Below are 27,579 nucleotides of genomic sequence, written 5' to 3'. Positions count from 1 at the left end.
ATTTTACATATTTGTTATACTGCCTAGTTTGTCTTTGACTGCCTTTTGCTACATAAAAGGTGTAAAGGCAGGAATACTCTGTACCGTTTTGAAAATCTTTTTCTCTTGCACTCGCGCTCCCCTCTTATAAGCTCAGTGGATGAAAATGCTCAGTCCGATTGAGATGCTGTGACATAGTTGCACATACTGTATGTGAAATGGGCAGTTCTGTCTATGGACAGTTTCCAATAAAGCTGTTTTATTCAAAGCAACATGCTTTTGATGTACATGGTAGGACAGTGCAGACTCTTTATGGTCTTGCAAAGAGAATTTAAAAAAATCAATGTATTAACTTCTATACCATTCAGTCAAACATAGCAAAGTCATTATATACAGAGCTTACTGCGTAAATTGTCGACTGTTTTGCCTGTTTTGTTACTTGTGCTCACCTGTGTAGGGTCAGTGGTGCACTTTATACTGTGTATGGCTTTAAGACCTATATAGCTTGATTTGAATTGGGACTTGTTTTGAGATTGTTTAAACTAAAGATATTTTGACGTGTCTGATCGTCTGACTGCTCACTTTACGATCATTTGGGCAGAAGACAGACGATAAAGCCAGACGATACTGAAGTTCAGATGGCTCACACAAGTTAATAAAGAGATAAAAGGAGATATAGTGAAAAGCTCAAGGAAATCACTGTTGCCACTACAGTGTTTCTCCTCTGTCTCCAGCCCTCAGAATCCAAAACAAGGGCCTGAAAACGCATAGAAGCAGTTATACAAACATTACCTAGTAAAGTCTTTACTAGTGAGTCAGTGAGTGAAAGCCTCAGCATTGAATTGTCAGCTAAAGTCAGACGTGCTATTATTTGTACATCGAAGGAGAATTTGGTTGATGAGTCAGCTGTGTAAGAACAGGGAAAACATGAAAATACAGTGCACGCAATACACAGGACAGGGATTGAGACTTACAAAGAAGCCAATATAAAACCTTCTTACCCCCTTTCAAAAGAACAGTACGTCCTCTTGGGAAGATTTGTGAATGGAACGTCTGCATTACTATGTGGAATTCTTGCATGCTGTTGGAGTTTGTGCGCTGCTGGACTGTAAGGCTGATTGTTTTTTTCTTAGGATGTGTCTTGTCATCTGACCTGACCACATGTTATGGAAGACATTTAATTACTGGAAGCTGTGAAATCCCAAATACTAAAGTTATTTAAGTACGAAGTAATATGACACAATCTTGTTTATTAATTTCCAGCTCTTAAAGCTGTTGAATAGAGCTACATTTGTAGGATTATGTTTTCTTTGTATGCAGTTTCTAAGTAACTTCTTTTGTTTTTCAAATTCAGTCAAAATGTTTAGAATGGAATTAAATTAGTTATAAATCAGTGAGTGAAAAACTCTGACAGTGAAGTTAGCTGTTGTATTTCCAGTCTGCCTAATTCCAGCACAGATTTGATCAGATGTCAAAGAAAGCTGATTTAATGTTGGAGTGTTCTCAGTCTCGTGCCTGGCCCAGCAGACCAAACATGCTCAGGAATTAAAAACTTGAAAATCCTTTCAGTGGGTTTGGCTGGTTCACACTTTTTTTGTGCCCATATTCCAACAAGACCTGCCTCATGTGCTAGGACTGGCTGTAAATGTCAACTTTTTGTTAAAAGACTTGAACAACTAAACAATTCCAGAGCAGGAAGCCAGGGCCTGCCAGATTATGGATGGGGATAAAAAAGCCTTTTTGCTGTTTGTCTTAGTGTTACAGGCTTTGAAATGTTCACCTTCTCCCTGACAGGGAAGTTTGGTTTGCTTCATTCCAGAGCAAAGGGCTTCTTTTCAGCTTTTAAAGGTCTGTTCTTTGTGGTGGGTGTCTAAGCCAACAATCTGAACTGGTTTGTTTTCTCCTCATTAAAAATGTATGACACTGTAAAGCATTAGAGTGCTAGGCTGTGGGGCTATCCTTTCTGGACCAAGTTAGCATTAGTTTACACTCTTTCCCTGTAAGAATACTGCATAATGAGACTGATGGCTGCATACATCACATATATCACAGCCGTTCTAACAAATCTGAATGTGTTTTTGTGTTTCTTTGTTGGTGACGATGTATCCTAATTGCAGAACCAGTGTAAAGAAAAGAGCTGACATTGTCAAAACTTCATGCAAGATTCTTGCATGGTCAGCTTCTAATGTAGAGCTGTAAATGTTAAAAGTTGACGCTGAAAAAAGTTCTCACCATACGAAGGTTTATTGCACGTTACTATAGTTGCGTTTCAGTGTTTAGTAGAGGTGGACCAATCAACGTTTTTGGGACTGATGCCGATCGCCTTTCAGCAAGATCGGCCGATAGCCGATAACATTCAAGGGCTGGGCTCGATGCCACATTTAAAGGTGCAGAAGACAAACCACACATTTTTAGATTGCCAAGGCATACAACACTTTTTTAGCTCTTCATGGCCATAAAACCCTTCATTAACATTGTACAGACAAATGGCATGATATAAGGTTGGAGCGAACAACAACACAGAAAGTAAACTAACGTTAACTAGGTTGTAAGTTAGCAGACTCCCCCTGCAGTTGCTACTGCAAGGCTAATTATGAACATTAGCAAACGGGACAAAACAAAACTGACGTATTGATTCTGTGAAACAGCAAGGATAAGTTATTTTGCCCACTTGTCAAGCAGAAACAGAGCAACTGTTACATATTAATCCCTTTTCATGCCTTCAACTCTTTCAACAGCTAAAGTCAGCTTCTTGTTTGAATTTTCCTGCTCCACCTTAAATGGTGCAGCAGTTACATTCTAGTGCCTCCCGCTAGCATAGCCATTGAAATAACTAGAGCTGACGCAACCAGCACAGCTAACAAGACAGAACACGGATGGGTTTTTAAATGTACTGAAAAGGTCAAAAGGGCTTTCATACGATCTTACGATACGATTTGTAGTTATAGTTAGAAAGATAATGGCCGATCACACGTTTGGGCTGAAAATCGGCTGATGCCGATACACAGCCGATCGATCCTTCCATCTTTAGCGCTTAACCTTGCAACCTACTAGGTATTTTAGTCACCAGTTACTCTCTGTATCAGATGAAATGGCCTTGGAATGTAGGTACAAGGTAATAAACCTGAGGCTCACTGTTTTCCAGAAGTTAACTGAGTGTTTTTTTGGTTCCATGTCATTTAGCTAAATTCTTTCCATAGGCTAATGTCTTCCGCTCCAGCCTAACTAAAGGAAACATGTTTGCGTAAACTTTTTAAGCAAGATTCGTCACATGTACACTGCGCATATGCAAACTTCTGCACGTGTCAGCTTTTGACAGTGTAAGCTATTTTCATTACAACAGCCTACGTTGTATTCTATTACTAAAGTGTTAAGGCTTTGGTAACACTGTAATCAAATAAGAACTACATTTTATTAAGTGTACATTGCATTAACAGACATGTGCATATCAGGGAAGTGAAATCTCAAGGTAATTACACCCAAAGAACAAACTGTGCTGTGTTTTGGGCCACTGAGGCAGTGTGTGTGCGGAGGTGTGTGGTTGTGTGTCCATTTATGAGTAACATAAGCTGAGTTTAAGCATGCAGTGATCCTTGTTTGAGGAACAGATGGAGGCCATCACTTACTGCTCACTTAACAGTGATGAAGGATAACAGACTGGAGAGAGAGAGAGAGAGAGAGAGAGAGAGAAAGAGAACAGCACATTTTTGTCTCTCTCTTTTGTGTTTGGCTCCAAGCCAAATTGCCAGTTATTACTTTTAAAGGTCATGCTGGTGTTTCCTGTGGTGGCTTAACAGAATTAAGGAAGATAAGCATAAGCAGGTTATATTAAAATACTGCCCCAGATAAAGTGGGATACTTGATGTAAAGAATATATTTTCCACATTTGCCGTTAGGGAAGCACCCTTATAAAAATTGTTGACTAATGCTTGTAATTGATGGTTCAATGTCCATGGTATGTCTGCGGAAAAGTATGCGAACAAGTATGGATTGTAGTAGTTAGATTTCAAACACTGCTTGGAGATTTCTGTCCTCTTTGCAGTTTAATCAAAGTTATAAGTCTTTCAGGACCAGAAATCCCTCAAATTCACAGGCTTATTACATACTAAGGTTTATTATTCGGTAACTACAGGGATTCCAGTGCAAACTGGTTGAACTATTCTTAGGTTATAGAAGTGTGTAATAAAACTTTGGGCCCACCAGCAGGCCCCGAGTCTCGTGCTTAGGCAGCTAACTTTAAACTTAATTTAGTGAAACCTTGGATTTTCAGTCTCACAACAGTGGATCACTTTTTACCAGGATACATCACCATGGCAACTTCTGCTTCATGCCTAACCTGCTCCAGGGCAGGTAAGTTCAGGCATTACTCTTGGGCCAATCAGGGACAGCCTTCTGATGGAGGTAGACCCCTCCAGTCACTTGTTTTTCTTCATGACCACTGAGGTCTCAATCACATGAAAAATATAGCTTTTTTAGCAGAAGAAGCAAATAATGCTACATAGAGAGTAGGGATATAAAGCAGTTATTACACCATTAAGTGACACTGCTACTGTGTCACTATACTTTTCAAATATTTACATAGAATAATGTGTTCCCTTTTTTTTTTTTTTTAAGTGTTTCCCTTTTTTAAGTCGCTTGACTCCATGTTTCGTGTGATTGGCTGTTGGTCATAAACATGTTTTATGTGCATGTACACAAGAATTAAACACAGCCTTAGTATCAAAATCTGAATTAACCACTGTCGTAAATGAAATCTGAAACTTCAGGAGTTGCCAAATCACACATTAAACTGATACAAAGTTGGTGATTTTAAGTAATTATTTCTGATATTGTTTTGGTTTTGTTATTATTGCGCTTCTTTGTCTTCTATGCATATTTTCAAGATTCCTCACATATGTTAACATGGAAAAACGAGGGAAACCCGCAGTGCGTTAGTACAATGTAGTTTCACTGATGATTGAGAAGGCTTCTTCTGTTTGCCACGTTCTTTGCTCCTGTTATTTGTTTGTTAAAAAAAACACTTTTGAATTCAGAAGTACTATGGATTTGTGAAAAGATTCAAAATGTAAGATTTGAAGCAGAAGGGAACTCCTTTTGTATTGGTGCGGTGTTAGTGGCCTCTCTCACAGCAAACAAGTACATAGACAAAGACTGGGCCAGCTTGTTAATAATGCATGCAGATGGATGTGATTGCATAAGATGGTAAGGCAAGCTGCCACTGCGATATGGCCCATGGGAGATGGGTGTAAGACAGTGGCAGGCCTAAGGCTTGTACACGTGTTTTCAACAGACAGCTTTAGGTCTTCAGACAGACCTCGCTGTACTCAGTCATAACAAAAGAATAAGCCTGTCCATCACCTCCTGTACTAGTGACGGCAAATGAGTACCCATGCATGCTGCCTCTTTTTGTTTTCTCAGCACTAGTATGATGAAGACTGTGTTACGCCAGCCCCGTCTTGCACATCAGACCGAGCGGATTAGTCAGTATTAGCCGTTAGCAGCCTGGGCTGTGCCGGCCTCTATAATCACAATGACTACCGGCCTGAGGTCTGGCAGTGAGGTAAGCGAAAGGGTGAGAGACGTAATGCTGCGTCATGCTCTACGTCAAGCCCAAGGGAATCCCAAGAGCTTTGGGATTGTACTAATACTCCCTAGGTATTATGGGTCAGCCCAGGTAGCCAGGGTATGGGGGATCACCACGGAGACGCATGGTGGTTGCGAGGCAGTGGGTCTTAGGGAGATAAGCTCAACTATTAAAACGCTGTAAACTCTACAGTGCTGACGTCTCCTACAGTATTTGAGTACACAGGAACTTCACTGTAGCAGTGATAATGCTTTTAATTAGTGCTGAAAATGTCAACACTGCCGTTTTTTTCTTGGGTCTGGAACATGTGACACAGTTCAAATTTTGTGATTTGAAATTGAAGAAGAAACCGTTTGCATGTGAGAAGCTGAATGCAGCTAAGAAGCCGATCATAGGATTGTAGGATTTAATTTAGTTTTAAAACAAGAGAAGATACAAGTTCTAACCAGTTTAAATGAATTTAAAAATGCAACATCTATGTCACATATAGGAAGTTAGTCTAGTTAGTTAATGTTAAATACAGACACCTCTGTCAAAAAGTGTACACCAGAGGTGCCCAATTCTGGTCCTGGAGATCTACCACCCTGCAGCATTTAGATCCAACTATAATCTATCACACCTTATCCAGGTAATCAAGGCCTTCAGGGGCATCTGACTATATAAGCTAAGTAACTTTCCAGGGTGGTAGATCACCAGGACCAGGATTGAGCACCCCTGGTGTACACCCTTTGTAAAGGCTCCTTGTCATTTTTTATTTGATCCTCACTGTAAAACATAGATTTAAGGAAATCTCATTGTATTAAATATTGCAACATAAGGCATTATTATATGTTGCTGAATGAAACATTATTCACTTGCTTTGTGTTTTTATTGACCTACTATCTGTCTCCTTTTATTTGTCTACTAACATTGAAGGCTTATTACTGGGCCAAGAACAATCAGTGTCACTAACTGACTGACTCCCTTAGTTTCAACAATATTTCAAGGGACGCCACTTTGGGGATTATAGCATTGTCAACTGTAAGCTTTGTTTGCTGTGGCTGCACTAAAGGCAATGTACAACATGGAAACATGGACTAATATTTAAACTCTGAACACAGCAATAAATGATTTGCTGCTGCAGTCCAGTTAAGCTAGACTTGCCTGATCTTGTTTTCATGTATTTGTTGGTTTGGAGTTATTTTCATTCAGTGTAGTTATTTAGAAAAGGTGATGTAATAACTGAATGTCACATGATAAAGTCTGTGTAGAAATATATCCGATCCTGACTGCGTGTCATGGTTCTAAAAGGTAAGAAATATGCATCACTAACCGAAGCACTAACTGCCTGCTTTTTTTCCACCAGTTTTGATGTGGATAATGGCACGTCATCGGGACGCAGTCCGCTGGACCCTATGGCCAGTCCGGGCTCGGGCCTCATCCTGCAGGCCAACTTCGTCCACAGCCAGCGGAGGGAGTCCTTTTTGTACCGGTCAGACAGTGACTATGACCTCTCACCAAAGTCTATGTCCAGGAACTCCTCCATCGCCAGCGACATGTGAGTTTGACCCTTTTTCAACCCATTTGACTCTCTATGCCACACGTAATGCACCAAAACGAAAATTCTTTGCAAAAACTGAAACCAAAATTCAGGACACACATACAGAAAAAATGTTATATAAAATAAACTTATGGTATGTAGGTTACAGTATGTGCCCTGAAATCTGATGTCCTTGACCACAGAGAGCAGTTGGTCATCCAAGGTGGTGAATTCCATTGTTTTATAGCAATAGCATTGGATTATACATAGCAATTGATGGATATTTATGTTTGCTGATGTTGACCAGAATCATTAGCTGTCTAACTTAGCCTGTTTTCTCTCACTCTGTAGACATGGAGATGACATGATTGTTACCCCTTTTGCACAGGTGAGCCAATTTCATTTTTTTTTGTCAAGTGCTGTCAAGCAACTCTCTTTGCTCCCTTTTTTGGCTTTCATTGTCTGGACTTATCTTGGGTCTGTTTTTAGCTCAGAAAAGTCTGCTGGCTGAATGAGCATAGTTATTCTCTGTTGAACCCATTCAAACTTTTCAAAGGACTGATGACTGACTTTAGTTTGGGTTTTTTTTGTTTATTTCACATGAAAACATGAATTATGAGTATGTTTGCTTATACCATAGCCATCTTTCAGCTATACAGAACTATTTATAGCCATTGGCTGACATCAAGTCCCTCTCCCCAGGTCCTGGCTAGCTTAAGAACTGTACGGAATAATTTTTCAGCACTGACAAATGTACAACAAGAAAGATCGTCCAACAAGTAAGTTAATCAATTCATTGATCATACTGTAGTCTTGCAGTAACAGGATGTTCTGTGTTTGTTCTGCCAGGAGAAGCCTGTCATATGATTCCACTTGAACTTTTGATAATTACCCAATAAATAGAAGGGATGTGTGAAATGTTTATGTTAAATGTGCTGCTCCACAGACAGTTTCTCATTGTTGGCTGTCTCAGTTACTGGTTTTCCTTTGTTGTAACACTGTTTCCAAGTAAACCGAAGCATGTTTATGAATTCATGATGTCCACTGCAACTGTGTTTTGAGCCAGGCCGGCTTCCCGAATATCAGCAACAGATTACATTTTTTCCACATGTGGTACAAAATGAAGTGCAGCAGTGAAGTTTTTTCCATGGTGTATGCATGCTCTTCTGCTGAAAACATTTTAATTCTTGTCATTCTTTTTATCAGGAGATCACCCATGTGTAACCCTCCACCCATCACAAAGACCTCCTACACAGGTGCAGTAACTTTGTCTATTGTTCTGAAATCATATTTCCTTTGTGCGTGTGTCTGCGCATGTCTTTGTGTGTCTGTGTGAGTGGGTAGGAGAAGGAGCCTGTGTGTGTGTAACATAGTGGTTGGACTTGAAGACTATATTGTTAAGAAAGCAGTCTTGTCCCTGTTTTGTTTCCTGGCCAGATGTGTGGTTTTCAAAGCCAGAGGAGTATGAGTGCGGGATTTACTCGCTGTAAATACAGGATGGCCGCCCAGGGCTTATCGTTGCAGTCTCTGCAATACTGGCCAAAAAGAAACACCTGCATATTTTTTTTATCTCATGCTCATAATTGTGGCTTGCTGCCATGAGCTTTTGTTTACTTTCAAGCACTCTTCCCTCAGTTACACTACAGGCATACTCTTCTTTCAGTCCTGCTGCAGGAATACACTTAGCCCAGAAATGCTCTTCTCTCACTCTCACTGCAGAAATACTCTTCTCTTAGTCCCACTACTGAAATACTCTTCAGTCAATCCCACTGCAGGAATGCTCTTCTCATAGTATCACTGCAGAGATACTCTTCTCTCAGTTAAGCTCTAGAAATTTCTTAGTAACAGTATAGGAATATTCTTTTCTCAGTTAGACTGCAGCAGTAATCTTCGCATAGCTGCACTGTGGGAATACTCTTCTCAAGGTTACACTACAGCAGTGCTTCTCAAAGCTTTTACAATCCAGTACTCCCTTGGACTTCAAACTTCCTGCTGTGTACCTCCTGTCTGTCTCACACACACACACACACACACACACACACACACACACACACACATATATAATGGGGTGGTACCCTCAAAGGTATGTCATTTAAGGTACACAATTGAGCCTTAAGTCCATTACTAAATCTTTGAGGGTATATTTACATTGTTTGTAGCTTGGAGAGCAAACGTGTGGCTATACAGTACTTGACAGTGTACAACAGACATGTTTATTAATGTTTACCTTAAAAGAAATAATACATAATACATAAATAATATTAGGGATATTTCTGTATTACTGGGTCAGTCTGAAGTTCCAATCAGAGCAGCTGTAAAATAAACAGCAAGTAACGAAATGTTCACTAACCCGAGCCAAAGCGTATATCACAGTAACATCATCCAGTCAGAATTGAACTGCACTACAAACACGCAAACAAAATACTAACGGTTAAACGCTACGAATGAATAACTCACTAAAACCACAATCTAAACCGCATCTGTGAAAGTGACTATACAGGCCTTAACGACAGTTACTTAATGATACTCACTTTAATCAAGTGAATTAACTCCTGAACGTGCAGCGTGGCGAAGGGGCCAGAATGAAACTTTTTCGTCTCTTATAGAAACTTTTATCACAAAAGCGTAAAATACCAAACTATTGGAGCCTGAGTTTGTTATGTGCTAGAAACTGCTTGTGTCGCCCGTATCACGAAAGTGACTGTGTAATTGTGCAACTGGCTGATTAAATGAAGATTAATGTAGGAATTTTTGACGTACCCCAACGTCATTCTACATACCCCTGGGGGTGCATATACCACAGTTTGGAAACCAATGTGCTACAGGAATACTTTTCATTCTGTCCCACTACAGAAATGATCTTCTCTCAGTCTTTCTGCAGGAGTACTTTTCTCTCGGTCACACAGCAGGAAAACTCGTCAGTCCTTACAGCTCAGTCTTACTGCCCAATTTGCTACTTGATGGTGAACCAGAGTGAACACATAACACACCACCAAAAACATGCACTTTTCCAATATTAGAGGACTCTGAAATGCCAGCAGTAAAAGTAACATGGAGATACAGCAGCTTTTTCATACTCAAACTTTTCATTAGTTGGAATCCATTCAGATGTGAGTTGTTGATCAGCATACAGTACTAGATTACATCCAGATTCCAGAAAACAAAATTGATGTACTCTAACAGTATTTACATTCTGCACCTCATACACTCATTTTCTGTCCACCAGACCGAGCAGAAATCTGCAAACTGACCAGACAGACAGACTCCAGAAAAAAATCAAACATCTGATGTACTCTGACTGTATATACATTCTGAGGCAAGAATTTAGAGTCAGTGCACCTCATACATTAATTTTCTGTCCATCAGACCGAGCAGAAATCTTCAGACTGACCAATACAGCCTCAGTCTGATTGTCTGATCTGTGAGTTATGGCTATAATGGGCTAGAAATGGTTAGAGAACTGTCTAGCAATATCTTCCAATACACTTTTAGTGTTTTCTCACTTGTGCATGGCTAGTAAAACAGCTGTAAAATTTCCTCTGAGGCGAGAGGACAGATGCTATCACAAGGAATGACAGTCCAATGACTAATGTTTTCATCGATTTGTGACATGTCTGTCATTATATTGATTACCTTCTGTTCTTCATTCTATTTATAGTACATTCAGAAGTAGTCTGGAGATGAGCTGTAATCCAGTGTATCACCTTGAAAGAAGAAAACTGATGTAGAATCAGCTTTCACTACATATATAACTCCATGATTAGGTCAGGGTTGTCAAACTCCAGGCCAGGAGAGACAGTAGTCTGAGGTATAGTATTTAGCACACCTTCTTTAGCACACCCGTTTCAGTTCATGAAGGTGCTGATAATTAGCTCTAAACTTAATTAGCAATACCGTACACTCATAATAATGGAGAATCTCTTGATTAGAATAAGAAGGGAAAAAAGTTGCACATAGATTAGAACTTTCATAAACAGTTTGGTACCCAGTTTACACCTGGTCACTTCATGTGACCAGTATCTGAATTGTATCATGATAAGATTGTAGCCACATGCGTTTACACTTGATAGTCAAATGGGTCTCCGGTTAGTTGGACTAAATCCCACTAAAAACAAGTGTCTCCAAAACAGTAACTTTACAGGAGGAGGCAAAAACACTCTTACCTGTCAATGAAAGTTAATGCAAAGAGGTTATATTCAAAGTGATTTTCGAGCATTTCTATTGGTCCATTCATCATGCAATATTTACACAAATTTAAGGACAACTGGAGTGTTGAAATGATGTAGAAAAATAAAAATGGTTTTCTTTGGGCAGCAACGCTATACAGTTACCATTTCAGAAATACAAGGTTGTCTTGCAGCAGCGACAATATATCACATCGTATTCCAAGTAAGCGTAGTGCTGACAGCAGGGTAATGCTAATGTTTTGGCGAGCTCCGTCCAGCTGGCAGTGCAGACACGCACCTGATCTTGCCTAGGGTGATCCAGTCCGGGATTTCCCAGCAGCCCTGCTGTCTGTGGAGCCAGTGGCCTCGCTTGGGCTGGTGTCTGATGTCGCGCTAAGCATGAGAAGAATGCCATTGACGTCAGTGCAGTCCCTTTCAGAGAGTGGCACCCCGTCCTTTCGTAGCCGAGAGAGAGAGAAAGAAAGAACCAGACAAAGAAAGAAAGAGGAAGGAAGGAGGGAAGAAAGTGACGGGCAGAGTGACAGGGATAATGTGTGCTTTGTTAGATGAGTGTATATGTGGCACATGTGCCAAATATCTCAGGTTAGTGACTTGTGTTTAGTGAGCAAGTCACACTTGTTATATATATATATATATATATGTTTAATTTCTAATGAAAAGTAATGTAATTAGAAGCATGTCAGCAGTCCTCAGTAGAATAGTCTAATAGCAATATATTTATTAAATTTTCATTATTTACAGTTCTTGTCAGTTTAATGAGGTTTTGGTAATACAGATGCATGTTTATTTTTTTGCAGATCCTTCTTGACACGCAATAGAGTATAGAGTATCTGTCTTTATTGGGCTTGTTGTATTGGGTGTGTTTGAGATGCGTCTGAAGAGCTGAATTGTGTGTCAGATCTCTCCATGCATAAAGTGCATTCGTCTGTCAGTCATCCTCCTCTAAGCATAATTAATACAGCCCAGGACAGGAGCTCATAAAGAGATAAACTGCGCCGATTTTTTTTTTGTATGCATCATCTTGCTCAAATCATTTTTAATTACTGCTTTTTGGGCTGTTTGTTATGATATCACTTCACTTTTCAGGAAGTGAGTTCAGATTTGAATGTGTGAACTTACTTTGAGACAGAGGTGGGGAGAAGAGCCTAAACCTGTACTGAAATAGTATTGTTACTTGAAATCACTGATTAAGCAGATTGAAATGACTAATTACATAACTTCCAGATGAACAGAATGCATTACATTAATTTTTTGCCAACAGTAAGTAAACCAAAAGACAATTGAGTATATAAACTAGGGTTAAAAAATAACTTGCCTTAATAACAGTTTTTATTATTAAATATATTGCAACTTATACAATGTGGATTTAAATATTACAAATTCAGACTTTTCTCTTCAACTTATTTTTACAATATGATAACTTATTCAGTGCTTCATGAGTTCTTCGAACAAAAATTATTAAATGATAAACAGTATACTGTGATTATGTATTAACATTATATTTTTTGTCAAGTTATCTGCCTTGAGATTTAATCTCCACTTTTGAAATATGACAAATTCTGAAACGTTTTTTTTTACAACTTAGTTCTGTTCTGTTATTCAGCCTTTTCATTACATGCTTATTATTTGAAACCTGAGATGTTGCAGAGGGTTTGAATATTAGAATAATTTTATATACAATTTTTTTCAGTGCAACAAAAACTACTTGAGTAGAAGTCAAAAGTAAAAAAAATAAAAACTTGAGTACTGAATAACTTGCTGAAGAGTACTGAAGAGCTGCAGTGCAACATCTTACATACATCCAGCATCTATCAGCCTAGGAACTGAAGTTTGTTCATCACTATTCTTGTCTTTTTCCAATCCTTTTGGTCTAAAATAAAATTCTAAAACTCACAGGTGAGAGATGTGAGCAACAGCAAAGCAGCCCAGACACTGAAACAACAGAACAGACTGAAATCAAACACAAAAAATAAATAGGAACTCAATTTGAATGGCAAACATGGAGCTAGGTAAAGGCTACGTTACTTATCTAAGCAGTGTATGTGCATATATTATCATTTGGGAGGACACAGAGGGGGTACAAATCCTTCAAAATACACAGTACATACAACTGAGTTAATGGAACTAGTTACTGACCACCTCTGGCCTTAGAACCATAGACAGAGCTATATTCCCCCAGTGCTCCTGATCCGGGTGCTGTGTGATTCCAGGCCGTGCTTTGGCTGCAGCCTGCTTTCTCCTTTTTCACGGCGCAGCGCTGGCAGCCTTCAGGCTTCTGTTTCGGGGGAAGCTCGGCTCACGTTCGGCCAGCGACGCGCCACAGCCACCCCCCGCGCACGCTGGGCATCCGGAGAGAGCACACACTCACACAGCTGACAGCCCTTGTCCTCTGTTGCGTGTTTTTCGTGGGTCTCTTTATCCTTCAATACTGCTGGCTGCTGGAACACTAGACAGAAGAGAGCCCAGTCATCTGTTGGCGTCAGCCCTCCATATGCCGTGTGTGCGTGCGAGTATGTGTGTGGACCGCTTAAACATCATGCCTGTAGCTGTTGTTTTGGTCCAGATGTGAAACTGGGAATCCTCCTCCACGCGGGCCTCTGGATGTAAGCTGGGCAGAGATGGGCCTGCCTACAGCACCACCGCTGCTTCTCCTGCTCCAGCACTGGACCTATCTCTCTGCGCTTAACAGCACGCTGGACCTTAGATCACTGGATAAGTCGCCGCGAGACGGTCATTTTATGTGTGTGAGTGAGTGAGTGAGTGAGTGTGTGCGTGTGTGCGAATGTGTGTGCCCCTGTTGCCCTGCGTATCTGTGTGTGGCCCCTTTGTGTGTTTTGTTTAGGGATATACTGTTCTCGTCTCCTCACACGCTCCGTGGCTTTGCTTTACCATACTGGGATTACCATTCATTGGCCCTCAGTCTGAAACTTGCTCAAGATTTCCCTGGGAGATTTTTCGGCTCGCATTCAGAGCCCACTGACGTTCACCGTGGAGGGTCTCAGCACAGCATGAAGAACCACCCATGCGTCCAGTCGGGACACCCCAACATGGCGGTCTACGGCAGTTTGGGCCCTCTGCTGGGGGCATCAGCTAGTCCACTGAAGCGCCTTAAAGCTGACCCCTCACTGCCCTCTCTCCCTGCAGAGGAAGCCTACCAGAAGCTGGCCACCGAGACGCTGGAGGAGCTGGACTGGTGTCTGGACCAGCTGGAGACCCTGCAGACCAGACACTCGGTCAGCGAGATGGCCTCCAACAAGGTAAGAGTAGTGACAGACTACTTACTTTCTTTTTCTTGGTTGACTGCAGTTGTGGAAGCCACAGGATGTGTGGTCCAGATACCACAGAATGGTTCTTCTGAGGCCTAGCATCTACCTTACTATAAACAAATGCTAACAGAGATCTCAAGGTAGATATTAATAAACCTCAGACCAACCATTATTTTTGAGGGTTATTATGCAGTTATGCAGGCTTCGTCACAGAGTGGTTCCTCTTAAGTTCATTAAGATCTACCTTGAGGTCTCGATTGGTGTTTACGGGCCTCGTGTCTGATTCTTAGGATGGTTTGTTGTTAAAGGCGATGTTTCAGTCCCCACTTTTCACTGTCCCACAGGTCTTATTGTTTAATGCTCATGAGAATGACTTATTAAACAGGAATTTCTATGAAGTCAGTATTTCATCACATCTGACGTAATACATCTACTGACCTGTACCTGTGTTCGTGACCTTGCTTATGCATTGTGCCTGTCACACTTTTCATACAGAACCATGCAACACACATCATCAGTAACCTCATTTCTGTACCAGCAATCAGTCATTAGAACTTTTCTTTGAGGGCCTTATGCCTGGCTGCCATGTTTTTGTCGTGATACACGGAGATGCTCTTATTTCTAAGAGCTGGTCGTTCTTTGAGTGTTTGCAACAACAGCAGCGAAAATCATCGCCCTGCTCCACACTGAGCATGCTCACACTCTTCTTCAAGGCCCCGGCACACATGCAGCATGCTAATCAGCCTCAGCCAGTCAGGTACGCCACAACACCGTGCACGATTACACGCGCCAGCAATGGCACTATTGGTGCGCACACGAGGCTGAGGATTCTATTGAAGTGACTGACTATTAGTGTAAAAGCACCAAATATTCACATCTTTTTGTTTCTCACTCGGTTAACCCCCCCCCCAGTATCCATGGTAACACACAAGGCCTGTCGGCTTGCTTTGTTGCTCAAGCCCACCAGCAGTGGTGGTCTACAACATGCAAAACTGCTTTACAGTCGAGAGATTAGTGTCAGTTCAGATTGATTTATTGTGAATTCATTCAGTGTTATTATTTATTACTAAAATCATAGTCTTATTTATAGTATGTGAATGTACAGAGGTGCTCCATAATTTGTGATGGTTTACAGGTGCCGCCTTATTTTACCATGTTAATTAAAGAAGGGGCTTAAACTATCCCTGAATTATTTGTTCGTAGCACTGGACAATATGGACCGTAATGAGAAAACAGGGTGGACATGTTAATGCTGTGCTATAAAAATGATAAGCAAGTTGACTGTTTGTAAAAGCATTACTTCCTCTGTTAACTGCTGCTTCATTAAGTTCTCATTGAAAGCCTCTATGGTTGTTTTAGAGATTTGCACACTGTCAGCATTTCAGACTTCAACTTCTTCGAAAAAAAAAACTGACCTGATGAATTTATCTGCTTCCAGTAATGAAAATGTTTAGAATAGATTATTCTTACCTGATAGGGTTGTTTCGGCACCTGTAACCTAAAGGTGTTAGAGTTTCATAAGCTGTTCGTAATCCAAAAAAGGCAGATCCATTGTAAAAGAGACTTATATCTTACATTTTCTCATATTTTTCTCGTTTTTTTTCCCCTGAAGTCTGTTATGTGATTTGCATGGTTTAATACACCACAGTTGTCATAATGTATTTTTCCACTGCATTTTCAAACCTCTCTTTATCCCGTAGAATCAGTTCTGTCTGTCCACTCTTTATTGTGCCTTATTGAAAAAGCAGTACTGACTGAAAAACTCCATATAACTTCAATATAAATATTTTATTAATTTCCATATATGGACTGTGTGGACCAGGGAGCAAATGAACATTTTTGAAACCAAATGACATACTACATCAAACAATATCAGCAACACAAGAAAATTCTGTTTTATATTAAATGGGCCCTTTAAGAACAAAGTAGAGAACAATGTAACACAGTATAACTCAGTGTTATAAGTGATGTAAGCAAAAACATGTACAAGCACAAAGTTTTTATATACTGGAGAAACTTAAAAGCTTCCACTATTCAGACCCACAGTAGGGTAGATATTTGTTTTGGGATAGCGAGGTAGATAAAAATGTTATCTAATAAAATCAACAACACTATCATAAAGTTGAAGTAAACAGAAATGGCTTTGAAAAAGCATGTGGCATTAAAGTCGTTCTGAAATTGGGCTAGTTTTGCTGTTTAATTTCCGTGTGTGGACAGTATAGACTGAGGAACACTTTGAAGTTAGCCATGTTTACAGACCATGTCAAATGTCTATTTCAGCTAAGTAAGAATAAAGCTGTTTTCCATGGTATGGGCCCTTTAATCACAAATAAATAAGGGAACATAATGTAACACAGATGATAACACTGTTATAATTCAATTGGTTAAGTCTAAAACACTGAGCAGTTGGTTCATTTATCTTTTATCTAAAAAGCCCATATCTTGAAAAAATGGTTTGATGTAGTCAAACTGTAATAACTGTAAAATTGTAGTAAATATGATAAGTAATCGAAGACATTAAGTTAATCAGCATCAGAAAGTCTATTTTGTGCCACACTCTCAGAATTGAGTTGCTATTTAAGTCCTGCTCTGAAAAAATAGAAAAGAAAAAACACATTTGCTGTGAAATCACAGCAAAAAAATTGTGACCTCCTCCTATTTTTTTCTCTTTTGCCACCAAGAGCGGGCGCGTTAACACCTTCTGGATGTACCAACAATAGAAACACGCACACCCCTGTCCGCATGGGCCCACGCCACCCGATTACGGCTGGCTCATCTGCTCCAGCAAAGCTGCAAATTAGGCAGCATCCCGCTGCTGTCGCTGAGGGAGCAGAAGTGTGAAACAATCCCAGTTCGTGTTGTGTAGGCTCCACTGGCTCTGCTCAGCCGCCTTCATTTACTCACTCTTATATTCTGCCCATAGATCCTTCCGCACCATTTAAAGAAGGAGTCTTTAAATGGTGCAGAAGGATCATATGATAATATGTACATATTAAACTTATGATCATTTTTTAAAATTAATAATCAAGCCTCTTGCATAGTATGATGTATTGATTCCCTGTATGATTCAGTTTACTCAAGATATTACATTTCCCAGTGATGTAGTGATGTTAAATAAAGAAAATAGAAAAGGAGAAAATGAATTGTAGACAGTCTGCGCTAATCAGAATTCTGAGAACGGGTCAAACACAGCATTCTGGCCTAGATCACTGTGTGGAAGTTGTGTCTCTATATTATATTGAATGCAGAGGGAAAAAAACTACATAATAGAGATAAATGTATATTCCATTACTTTCATTGGAGTAGCGAAAATTCTGCCGTCGTCAGTGGCAGTGGTAACGTATCGCAGAGGCAACTAATTAAGTTTTGTTTTTTGCCATCAACTGTGGTGGTCGAATAAACTGGATGTTGCTTTTTTTGGGCAACATGGTCCCAGTGTTGGAGGTCCATGTGGACCCATTATTATATGATAACACAACTAAAAGAGCACAGAGCTTCCTACAGCCTATTTTCCACCTTAAATAAACAATGAACACTATGCCATCGCTAAACTCTCCTCTCATAATCATCCATTTTCACCATCACCATGGCAACATTTCCTGTGCTGCATGCCGCCTTCAGTCACGTATCACTGTGAAGCACGGAATAACATTTTTTCATCACCAACATGTAGATAAATGTTGAGGATTCCTTAAAAAGCATGATTTAGCTAAAAATTTTAATGTGGCTAACAACAACATTTACAGTTCAAAACATTACAAACTTCTTGCATCAGGTAGTACATTAGTTTCCACTATTTGGGCCCATGGTGGGGTATTTGGATAGTGAGGCAGATAAAAATGTTATCTCACAAAATCAACAACACTATCACGACTTTGAAGTAAACCAAAAATGGCATGCGCAATCAAACTCAGATTTCACTAACAGTACAGTGGCGCAATGTCTGCATTGAGAATCGGTCTTTGTTGAAGATTTATGTACAGTTTAACTGAGCAAATTTCTTGGAACTGTGTCATCGTAATGTCTTTTTTGACATCTGACATAAGCTCTCCACTGATTCTTCTCACCAGAGACACTTGTGAATCTTCCTTCCCGCTGAATATTTTATGACCCGGGATGAGACAATGCCTACTTTCAGAAATCATGTCATGCAGATTACCTCAGTGCGACTGACACACATAAACACGCTCATTCACACAGGCAGCTTCACATAATTACAGTCTCCCACGTACAGTACTCTTTGCTCATTTGGCTATAAGGAGGTGTCGTGGGATTCGCTGCGTGTCTGTGTGTGTTTTGCTTCTGAGCTGCATTCATTGACACCACATACAGCCTCCAAATGCAGCTGCACAGCTCCAGAGGAGAGGGTGGAGCTGGAGAACCAGAGCCCTCCTAACTTATTTGAATAAAAGCCTGTTTCCACCAATCAGCTGCAGCAGTGAGCTCAGGCTGCTCCCTAGCAGGTGTGTGATTGGCAGGACTTGGCCAGGCAGAGGCTGCAGTCAGAGCTTCTTCACCTGAATAACTGTGTGAAACGGAGCCTTATTTGGAAGCTGTTGTCTGAGGGTTTTCTGCCTCACAAGCGTGTCAGAGCTAGTGGGATGCGAGGAGTTCACAATGTACTGGAAGAGATGCTGTCTCGAACACCTCTCCTTTAGATTTAGATGGATTCTGGACGTGTAACAGCGGAGTTTGCGTTCAGAAACAATGCATCGAAGAATTTGAAGGAATTTCCGGACTGTGCTTATGGTCTAGCTCATTGTGATGCTGGTAACCGAGGGAGGACCTACTATAAAGGATACTCATCGCCAAACGTTGAAGTGAACTGCTTTTTTATATCTGCAGCCTTGCCATTGTTATCTTAACTTGACTAGCCTGATTCTCAAAATGCCTGAAGCAAATTACTTGCTAACTGTTTCTTGGGGATATATAAAGGTAAGCTGTTAAGTCGTGGACACTCTGTAAGATAATACTGGGAATTAATACACCTCCATTGTTTTGTATTTGTGTGCTTGTATATGGCAGATTGACAGAAAGATGTAAAGGCAAAACCAGTTAGATGAATAGATAAATATAGACAGCTAGAGAGAAAGAGGTAGAGATGCATGAATTGATGGATATAGTACTGTGTAAAAGTCAGAGACCACCCTTCACTCATTTAATTTCCAGTAAAAGCAGCCATTAACACAGAACACAGAAGGCTTAACAGCTAAGTATAATACATATTCCTTTAGTTTTGGAACCTCTTGTTTTTTTCTTTATTCTATTTCTTTATTCTTTTCCATATGCAAGTTATATCTAATCTTCTCAGAAGTATCTCCTGAAAAATTAGCTTGTACTTAAAGGCCATTTTGACTGGAAATTAAATAAATAAAAGGTGGCACAGAGTTGTACATTAATTTAACTGATTATTATTAATGTAGGGACATATCAGTTTCACTAGCTCTGCTGCAGTTGCTGTACGTTCCTGGATAATGGCCCTAAATTTGAAGCCAAGCGCTATTCTTTACCTCCACATTCATCTTCATTGTGTCCGCCGGTCCCCATTGCTGCCATTTCTGTGTCTCGCTTCCCACACAGTGCTATAAAAAAATGCGCACCATGAACATTTCTAACTGGGTTACTGTATCTGCTGGTCTGGACATGGCGTGTCTTTGTTTTCTTTTTTTTAAATATGGTACATTTTCAGGGTGGTTCCTTTTGGAATTCTCACAGCACTACACCTGTGTACTTCTTGTTTCAGTCTACACTGTATTTCTGTTCTCTGTTCTTTTCACATAGTTTTGCATTTCTAGTGCTGTTTTTTTTCTCTAGTGGCTCCCACCTACTGACTAAACAGGTCATTGTGACCTGGTTTTCAGACTGTAGATAGTGAGTGATTCTCTTTTTGTGTGTTATGGCTCATCTGGAGGACTCAGCCTTGAGTTTCCAGACGATCTGGAGCCGTGCAGAGACAACAGACTTGGCAGAATAACAGAAAAAGACCTGGTCCTCCAGAGGGTTTTTTGAGTGGTGTGGGGGGTGTTATCTTTTTTCGAGACAGATGAAGGGCACAAACATCGTCAGAGGACACCTCTTAATCAGTTAATTATAAAATGCAGGGGTGTTAGTCAGGTTTGTTTACTGTATGATTATTATTATTGTCAATTTACGCCTGACATTTTAATAAACGACACCAATTAAAATGTTTGCTCATCTGTCAGGTGCTCTTAAGTGCTGTTAAACAATTTGAAGAAGGTTTGAAAACTTTGTATGTTCCAGCCTTTAATTGTGTATATCTGTGTGTTTGCAGTTTAAGAGGATGTTGAACAGAGAGCTGACCCACCTGTCTGAGATGAGCCGCTCTGGAAACCAGGTGTCCGAGTTCATCTCCAACACTTTCTTAGGTAAGGAGTGAAAGGAAACCCAAATGTGTTACATGTTTGACCAGCAAAACAATGAACCAAATGTATCTGGCATTGGTGATAAAAAGCAGTTTGGATTCAGAGTCAGCTTTTGCTTTTGTACCCTAATGAATCCAGCTGTATGGATGGGTGTCCTGATCATAGATGTTTAATGCATCTCAGAATTATGATTGGCCATTGGTCATCACAAAGTATGGACCATTAGATCTGAACATCATGGACATTAGAATTGTAACTACAAGCATAACATTTTTGACCTGTTAAGGCCTGATTAAATTTTGCATAGGAAATTCTTCTAAAACTTAGTCAGTCAGTCACAAATTTAGTTGCTAGATGAAGCACTGTGTTATCATCACTGCTGTTTGCAGGATTCAGTGTTATTGCCATATCCACATATACAGTACTGTACAAAAACCTCATTTCCAGTGAAAATGGCTATTAAGTACAAGTTATCTTTTTTCCATGTCACATAAAAAACTCAACAGCTAAATATAATATCACAATTTTCAGTATTTAGTGTGTGTAGTGTGTTTACCTTCCATTCTTTTCAGGAGACTTGCTTTTAGTTTTTCAAAGAAATCTGCAGGGGTGTTTTTAACACCTCCAAAGTTCAGTCTTAGATGTTGGTTGCATTTTCTGATTCTCACCATCCAAATAATCCCAAACACATTCAGTGATGTTGAGGTCTGGACTCTGGGGTGGTCAGTCCATTGCTCTGAGAACACCAGCAGCTTCTTTGTTTGATTTGCAAATGTTTTTCTTTTTATAAGTTTCCTTTTCTCAGTACGGGCTACTTGGCAGCTACACATCCTTTCAGACTCTTAGTGTTGACTTATCTTCTCACAGTGGAAGGATGGACAGAAACACGTGTATTTTTAAAAATCTAAAGAAAGAGTGGAGCTTGATGTTCTCCTCTGTCTCAAAGATGAAAGCTTTAAGTGCTGTTTATTTGATGGGGACAGTTTTGGGTGTCTGTAAGTCCAGTTTTCTGTATCTTTTAATAAATTTTAAAACCCCAGTTTTGTAAATCTGTTTTTCACTTCCTTATGCAAGTGGATTATTTTATATTTTCCCAGAAATATCTCCTGAAAATTTTTAACTTGTACTTAATGGCTGTTTTGACTGGAAATAAAATAAATGATAGGTGGTCTCTGAAATTTGCACATTATTTTAGTCAAGCTTATATGAACAGAACAGTTTTTCTCTGTAAAGGATACAGAAATACTTGACAGCTGAGTTTCCCAGATGCTTTGATGTGAGCTGCTCTGACTTGGAGAATCTTGTGTGTGTGTTTGTGTGAACAGACAAACAGCATGAGGTGGAGATGCCGTCTCCTCAGACGCAAAAGGACAAGGAGAAGAAGAAGAGGCCAATGTCCCAAATTAGCGGTGTGAAGAAGCTGACACACAGCTCCAGCCTCTCCAACTCAAACATCCCTCGCTTTGGAGTCAAGACTGACACAGAGGAAGCACTGGCCAAGGTATGTGTGCCACTGAGGAGAGAAATGAGGAATTTTGTGGAACGGTGATGTTCTGTTGAATTGGGTCTTCTGTCCTTACGGCAAAATCTAGCACCTTAGCTTTACCAAAATACTGTCGTAAGCTGAACTGTCTGTTACCTCTTTTATGGTCTGATTAGGATCCATTACAGGTTTTCAATCAAATAGGTGGTCAGTTTCTCTTCCAACAATGAGATCAGATGAAAAGACAAAGGTGACTTTAGCTTAAGTCTCCTGCTGTTTAGATATTTCTCCTGAGCAAAAGACCCCAGTTATCTCATGTCTCTCCTCTTGAATCCTCTTAATAAAGTCACACATTGTGCTCAGATTTTCCAAGATAATAATACTCATGTTTATGTGCAACTAAACTAAAGACACTATTTCTCACGAAGCCCATAAGGTTGGATGTTGTGAGTAACTATTAGGGGCCAGAATGCTGTCTAATGCTTTTATTGTTTATTGTTATTATTGTTGTCTTGTAAAATTCTTTTACAAGAAAAATCTGTGCCAAACTAGATAAATAAATGAAACATAGTGAGAATCAGAATTTACCGTCCTGTTATGTTCAGCTGTACGGAACAGCAATAATGTTCCCGGGCCAAATTGACCTGATGCTTAACCATGTGACCCGATGCATAACCTTCCGAAAGTAGTTAAAAAATAGATTTTCTCCATAAACATCTTTAACTCAGTATCAGTATAATCAATATTTAATGTAATCAAATTTTTCAACCATTACCAATCATTTTTTATTTAAAATTATACTTAAGAATGTTTGACATGTATATTCTGTAGACTTGTGTTTGCCCAGAGGAAGATTTTAGTGCTTTCTTATATCTCATGTTTCTTTAAGTAATTTTAGGAGAATCACCTTTAAGTCTCCTAAGCCATCAAAGCTTTCATTTCATCAAAGAACATTTTTCTTTAAAAATAAATCTTTGATAGCTCAGGAGTCAGCGTCCTTAAGAGAAATAGCATTAGACAAAAAGGAGACGTGAGGTACAGGAGACATCAAAGGAGCGATGAGAGTTTAGTTGAAGAAAAACGGCAGTGAAACTTTTATTATTTTGGCAAATCTGAGTACAGTCTGTGACTTTATTCAGATCTCTACTAAAATTCAATAGGACACATGAGATTAGGAGAAACACCTGAGCAGTAGAAGAATTAAGCTAAAGTCTCTTTTGTCTTTCCATCTGACCTCATTGTTGTCTAAGAGAAACTATAGAGATATTAAGGAGATATCTTTGAGATTTTTCTTTCATGTGGATGGATTGTGTCTGACTACTTTTAGTGTTTTCTGTCTGTATTGCAGATCTTCCTACTTCACTATGTTAAACAATGAGTCTTAAAACATCACCTTTACTTTTTTGTTTTAGGAGCTTGAAGATGTGAACAAATGGGGCCTTAATGTTTTCAAAGTCACAGAGTTCTCTGGCAACAGACCTTTAACAGTTATGATGTACACGATATTCCAGGTACTTTTATTCATGTCAGTTTCTCAGTATTAATAGCATTAGTGCTAATGACTGGTCGAGGCTGTAATCATGCTCCAGTTAAAGATGTTCTTCCTCATACTGCAGGTTGAAACAATTTCTGCTTTTCTTTTAATGGTTTTTTCATACACTGTCTGTTTTTTCTCTGTCCACAGGAGAGAGACTTACTAAAAACGTTCAAAATTCCACTCGATACCTTTATAACGTATCTGATGACCTTAGAAGACCATTACCATAGTGATGTTGCCTATCACAACAACATCCATGCTGCCGATGTCACTCAGTCCACTCACGTGCTGCTATCCAGTCCGGCTCTTGAGGTATGATCCAATCAGCCGCTTTGGATGCTAGATGAACTTTGTCTTCAGCAGAGTTCTCCAGTTCTAGAAGCTCCTGTGTGCAAAGGGCTTTTTAATCATTGACATTTATCTAACATTGCATTTTGATATTTGTTGTTAAATTTAATGGTTCGTAAATTGTTTTTACTTAAAATATTAAGGTAATCTTAGTAATATTAACAGTGCTCAGGCACCAAAATGTTTAGGATCTTCCCTTCTCTGATTTATCTGATTCTGTTAATCATCTTATTACTGCACCTTTAATGAATTCAGTCATTTAGAAATGGAAGACTATAAAGTATTCTGGTTCTCCAGGACTGGAATTGGAGAAAAAGCATTTGCTGTGTGTCTTTTAAGTAATGTTGCTTAAATAGGCCAATTCTGCAAGGAAGTGTAATGACACTTATTTACACTGCTTAATGATTGATGTGTTTAGCGCTTGTAAGTCAGATTGATTAAATAAATTTCAGGTCTTGGGCATAAGCAAATGATGTAGTGAACTAACACGTTTTTCTTTTGCTTCTCTACCGTTTCCCTGTAATAGGCTGTTTTTACAGATCTGGAGATTCTTGCTGCCATTTTTGCCAGTGCGATTCATGATGTCGATCATCCTGGTGTCTCCAACCAGTTCCTCATTAACACTAGTAAGTCTCTTGAGCTCCTTTCTCAGCAGCATAGCACATCTCGCTGACAGAGTGAGAACTTGCTTATCAGTCAATATAATGTCACCATGACCCAATATCTATTTGTGTCTCTATTTCTCTCCCCAAAAATAAACCCTGGAGTGCCATTCTTAAAAGATGTGTTCTAAAAATGCGACTCTCTGCAATGTTCTGTGCTGTTCATGGCCTCCAAAAATTTCCATTTCCTGCACCAGTATATCATCTAAAATATTAGATAACCTAAGGCAGTGATCAATACTGAGTTAGGCTGGTGACGAAACAACACAGACATGCTTTTGATACATGTGATAGTGGACAGTGGTGAGGTCATTGAAAATGAGCTGGGCTTGTGTGTCTTGCCATGTGGCTAGTTTCCTCTGTGTCTAATAGAGCACAATGGATAGATCAATGGTACGCTGGACAGCAGGGGTCAGAGGGGAAGGAACCTGTAGAATTGTGATTGAACACCAACTTCTGCAGTTTGTAGTGAGGGCATGGGAGTCAGACTGGATGTGAAATAAACCATTAACATAAATAGCATGGTATAGAGTCAGTCCAGGGAATCACAGTTGAATACCAAGCTTATAATGGAAAAAGACACTTGTGTAATTCTTTTTATGTTAGTGTCAAAGTTGACTTTTTATTGGCAGTACCAAAGCAAGTAGGGATACCGATGTGGGAATTCTTGGCCAATTACGATGATATTTTTCATGAACATATCTGCCAATACTGATACTGATGCTCAGCCCATTCAGAAGATGTTTATTCACCTTGGTTAATTTTATTCACCTTGATTATTATTACAGAGAAATATGACATTTATTTATTAACCTTTATTAAGGTTAAAAATGCAGCTAAGTAAATAAAATGCTGATATTTTAGCACAGGAACCCAGCATTTCCTAAACATTCTCGCTTCCAGAGTACAGTAATCACATCATCATATATCTGTCAAATCTAAACATCTGTCCGATGTTGATGTATTTTTAAAGCAAATATCTGTCAGTACCGATATGATTCCGATATCATTGTGCATCCCTAAAAGCAAGATTGCTTGGTTATTAATGTTGAATAATCTAAAATGTAGAAAATGTAAAGTGATGTAAAAATTATCTTCTCTTGCCCCTCCCCCCTCTCCTAATATCAGACTCTGAGCTGGCTCTTATGTATAATGACTCGTCTGTGTTGGAGAACCATCACCTGGCAGTAGGTTTTAAGCTGCTGCAGGAGGAAAACTGTGACATCTTCCAGAATCTCACCAAGAAACAGAGACAGTCGCTGCGCAAGATGGTCATTGACATTGTGAGTTCCACACAATTCATTTAAACTGTAAATTTATCATTATTGTTACTGTATATACTGTGATTAGTTGTTTTATTCATAATGAAATTCTGTAATCTCTGCAGGTTCTGGCTACAGATATGTCAAAACACATGAATTTGCTAGCAGATCTAAAAACGATGGTGGAGACCAAAAAAGTGACCAGCTCTGGAGTTCTACTGCTGGACAATTACTCAGACAGGATACAGGTTCGTCATCCACATAACATATGCGGGAGAATTTTATATGAATTACATGATAGAATGACAAGTCCTGTTAACAGTACAGTTATTGCGAAGAATGTTGTATATTTCAGTCATTTTTTGAGATTATGGGAGCTAGAAAATCAATTTAATGATTTATCATAATTTGGTCCAAACTGCACGAAACTCAGACAGGATGGTTTTCTCATGAAAATACTAAGTTCCCATTAAGGGAGCTCTGAGATCAAGATTAAATGGGACACAGTAAAAAATAAAAGTTTTTGTTTGTTGCAGGTGCTGCAGAACATGGTGCACTGTGCTGACCTCAGTAACCCTACAAAGCCCCTGCAGCTGTACCGTCAGTGGACAGACCGCATTATGGAGGAGTTCTTCAGCCAGGGTGACCGGGAGAGGGAGCGGGGTATGGAGATCAGCCCCATGTGCGACAAACACAATGCTTCAGTAGAGAAGTCCCAGGTAAGTGTGCTCTGATCTGGGTGGAAGGCTGGATAAGACTAAATATAGGTAACTGGATGAATAAAAGAATGTAAACCGTTCAAACATGTATTTTCAGTGTATTTTATGTACTGTACATCTAATAAAAGAATTACTAGTTGCATTAAATCTCACTGTTCTCCAAGCACCTACTGAATAATAAGCCTAGGAGTGTAATAGAAGTCATTGAGTTTAATAGTGAATAAATATGTTGTAGGGGTGTAAATCTCTGACCTCAGAATGATGTTTGAATGTGATTCTTTACAAACCATTCAATGCATCATGAAATTTCGAATTTCGATGCAGTTCAATTAAATTGAAATACACGCACACGCACACACACGCACACATTTTTTAAGCCGCTTATCCTTCTGGGTCGTGGTAAATTGAAATGTGACTGGAGAAAGTTTTTACACTATAGTGGAATATAGACTTTAAAAACAATATATTGTATATTGTCACTTTCGAAACAAAAGCTTTTATTTCCAAAATACTAACTTTATTGGAGAAGGGAAAAGAATTGTTAACTTTTAATGTACATTAATGCGGCAAGATTTTATTTTAAGTAATTCTGGACATTTTCTATTTGTCCATTCATGGTGTTTTTTAAATTATATTCAAAACCTAAAAAC

At 39.4% G+C, this 27,579-nt stretch overlaps 1 protein-coding gene across 3 annotated transcripts in view; it reads left to right on the top strand.

Annotated features, from left to right (window-relative positions):
* pde4d (phosphodiesterase 4D, cAMP-specific) overlaps positions 1 to 27,579 on the top strand; it is a 170,002-nt gene that overhangs the window by 137,828 nt on the left and 4,595 nt on the right. For all 3 annotated transcript variants that reach the window (XM_036579428.1, XM_036579429.1, XM_036579430.1), the window contains 13 exons: positions 6,909 to 7,100; positions 7,434 to 7,470; positions 7,785 to 7,861; positions 8,289 to 8,338; positions 14,414 to 14,526; positions 20,828 to 20,921; positions 22,244 to 22,419; positions 23,814 to 23,912; positions 24,086 to 24,250; positions 24,813 to 24,912; positions 26,077 to 26,231; positions 26,336 to 26,458; positions 26,747 to 26,929. In XM_036579428.1, the coding sequence (XP_036435321.1) occupies positions 6,909 to 7,100; positions 7,434 to 7,470; positions 7,785 to 7,861; positions 8,289 to 8,338; positions 14,414 to 14,526; positions 20,828 to 20,921; positions 22,244 to 22,419; positions 23,814 to 23,912; positions 24,086 to 24,250; positions 24,813 to 24,912; positions 26,077 to 26,231; positions 26,336 to 26,458; positions 26,747 to 26,929 (1,564 nt within the window). The remainder of the gene's footprint in view (positions 1 to 6,908; positions 7,101 to 7,433; positions 7,471 to 7,784; positions 7,862 to 8,288; positions 8,339 to 14,413; positions 14,527 to 20,827; positions 20,922 to 22,243; positions 22,420 to 23,813; positions 23,913 to 24,085; positions 24,251 to 24,812; positions 24,913 to 26,076; positions 26,232 to 26,335; positions 26,459 to 26,746; positions 26,930 to 27,579) is intronic.

Source organism: Colossoma macropomum, unplaced genomic scaffold (assembly GCF_904425465.1).
Source record: "Colossoma macropomum unplaced genomic scaffold, Colossoma_macropomum, whole genome shotgun sequence".
Lineage (NCBI taxonomy): Eukaryota > Metazoa > Chordata > Actinopteri > Characiformes > Serrasalmidae > Colossoma > Colossoma macropomum.
Note: the sequence above shows the minus strand (reverse complement) of the source record. Positions and strands in the feature narration are given on the sequence as shown.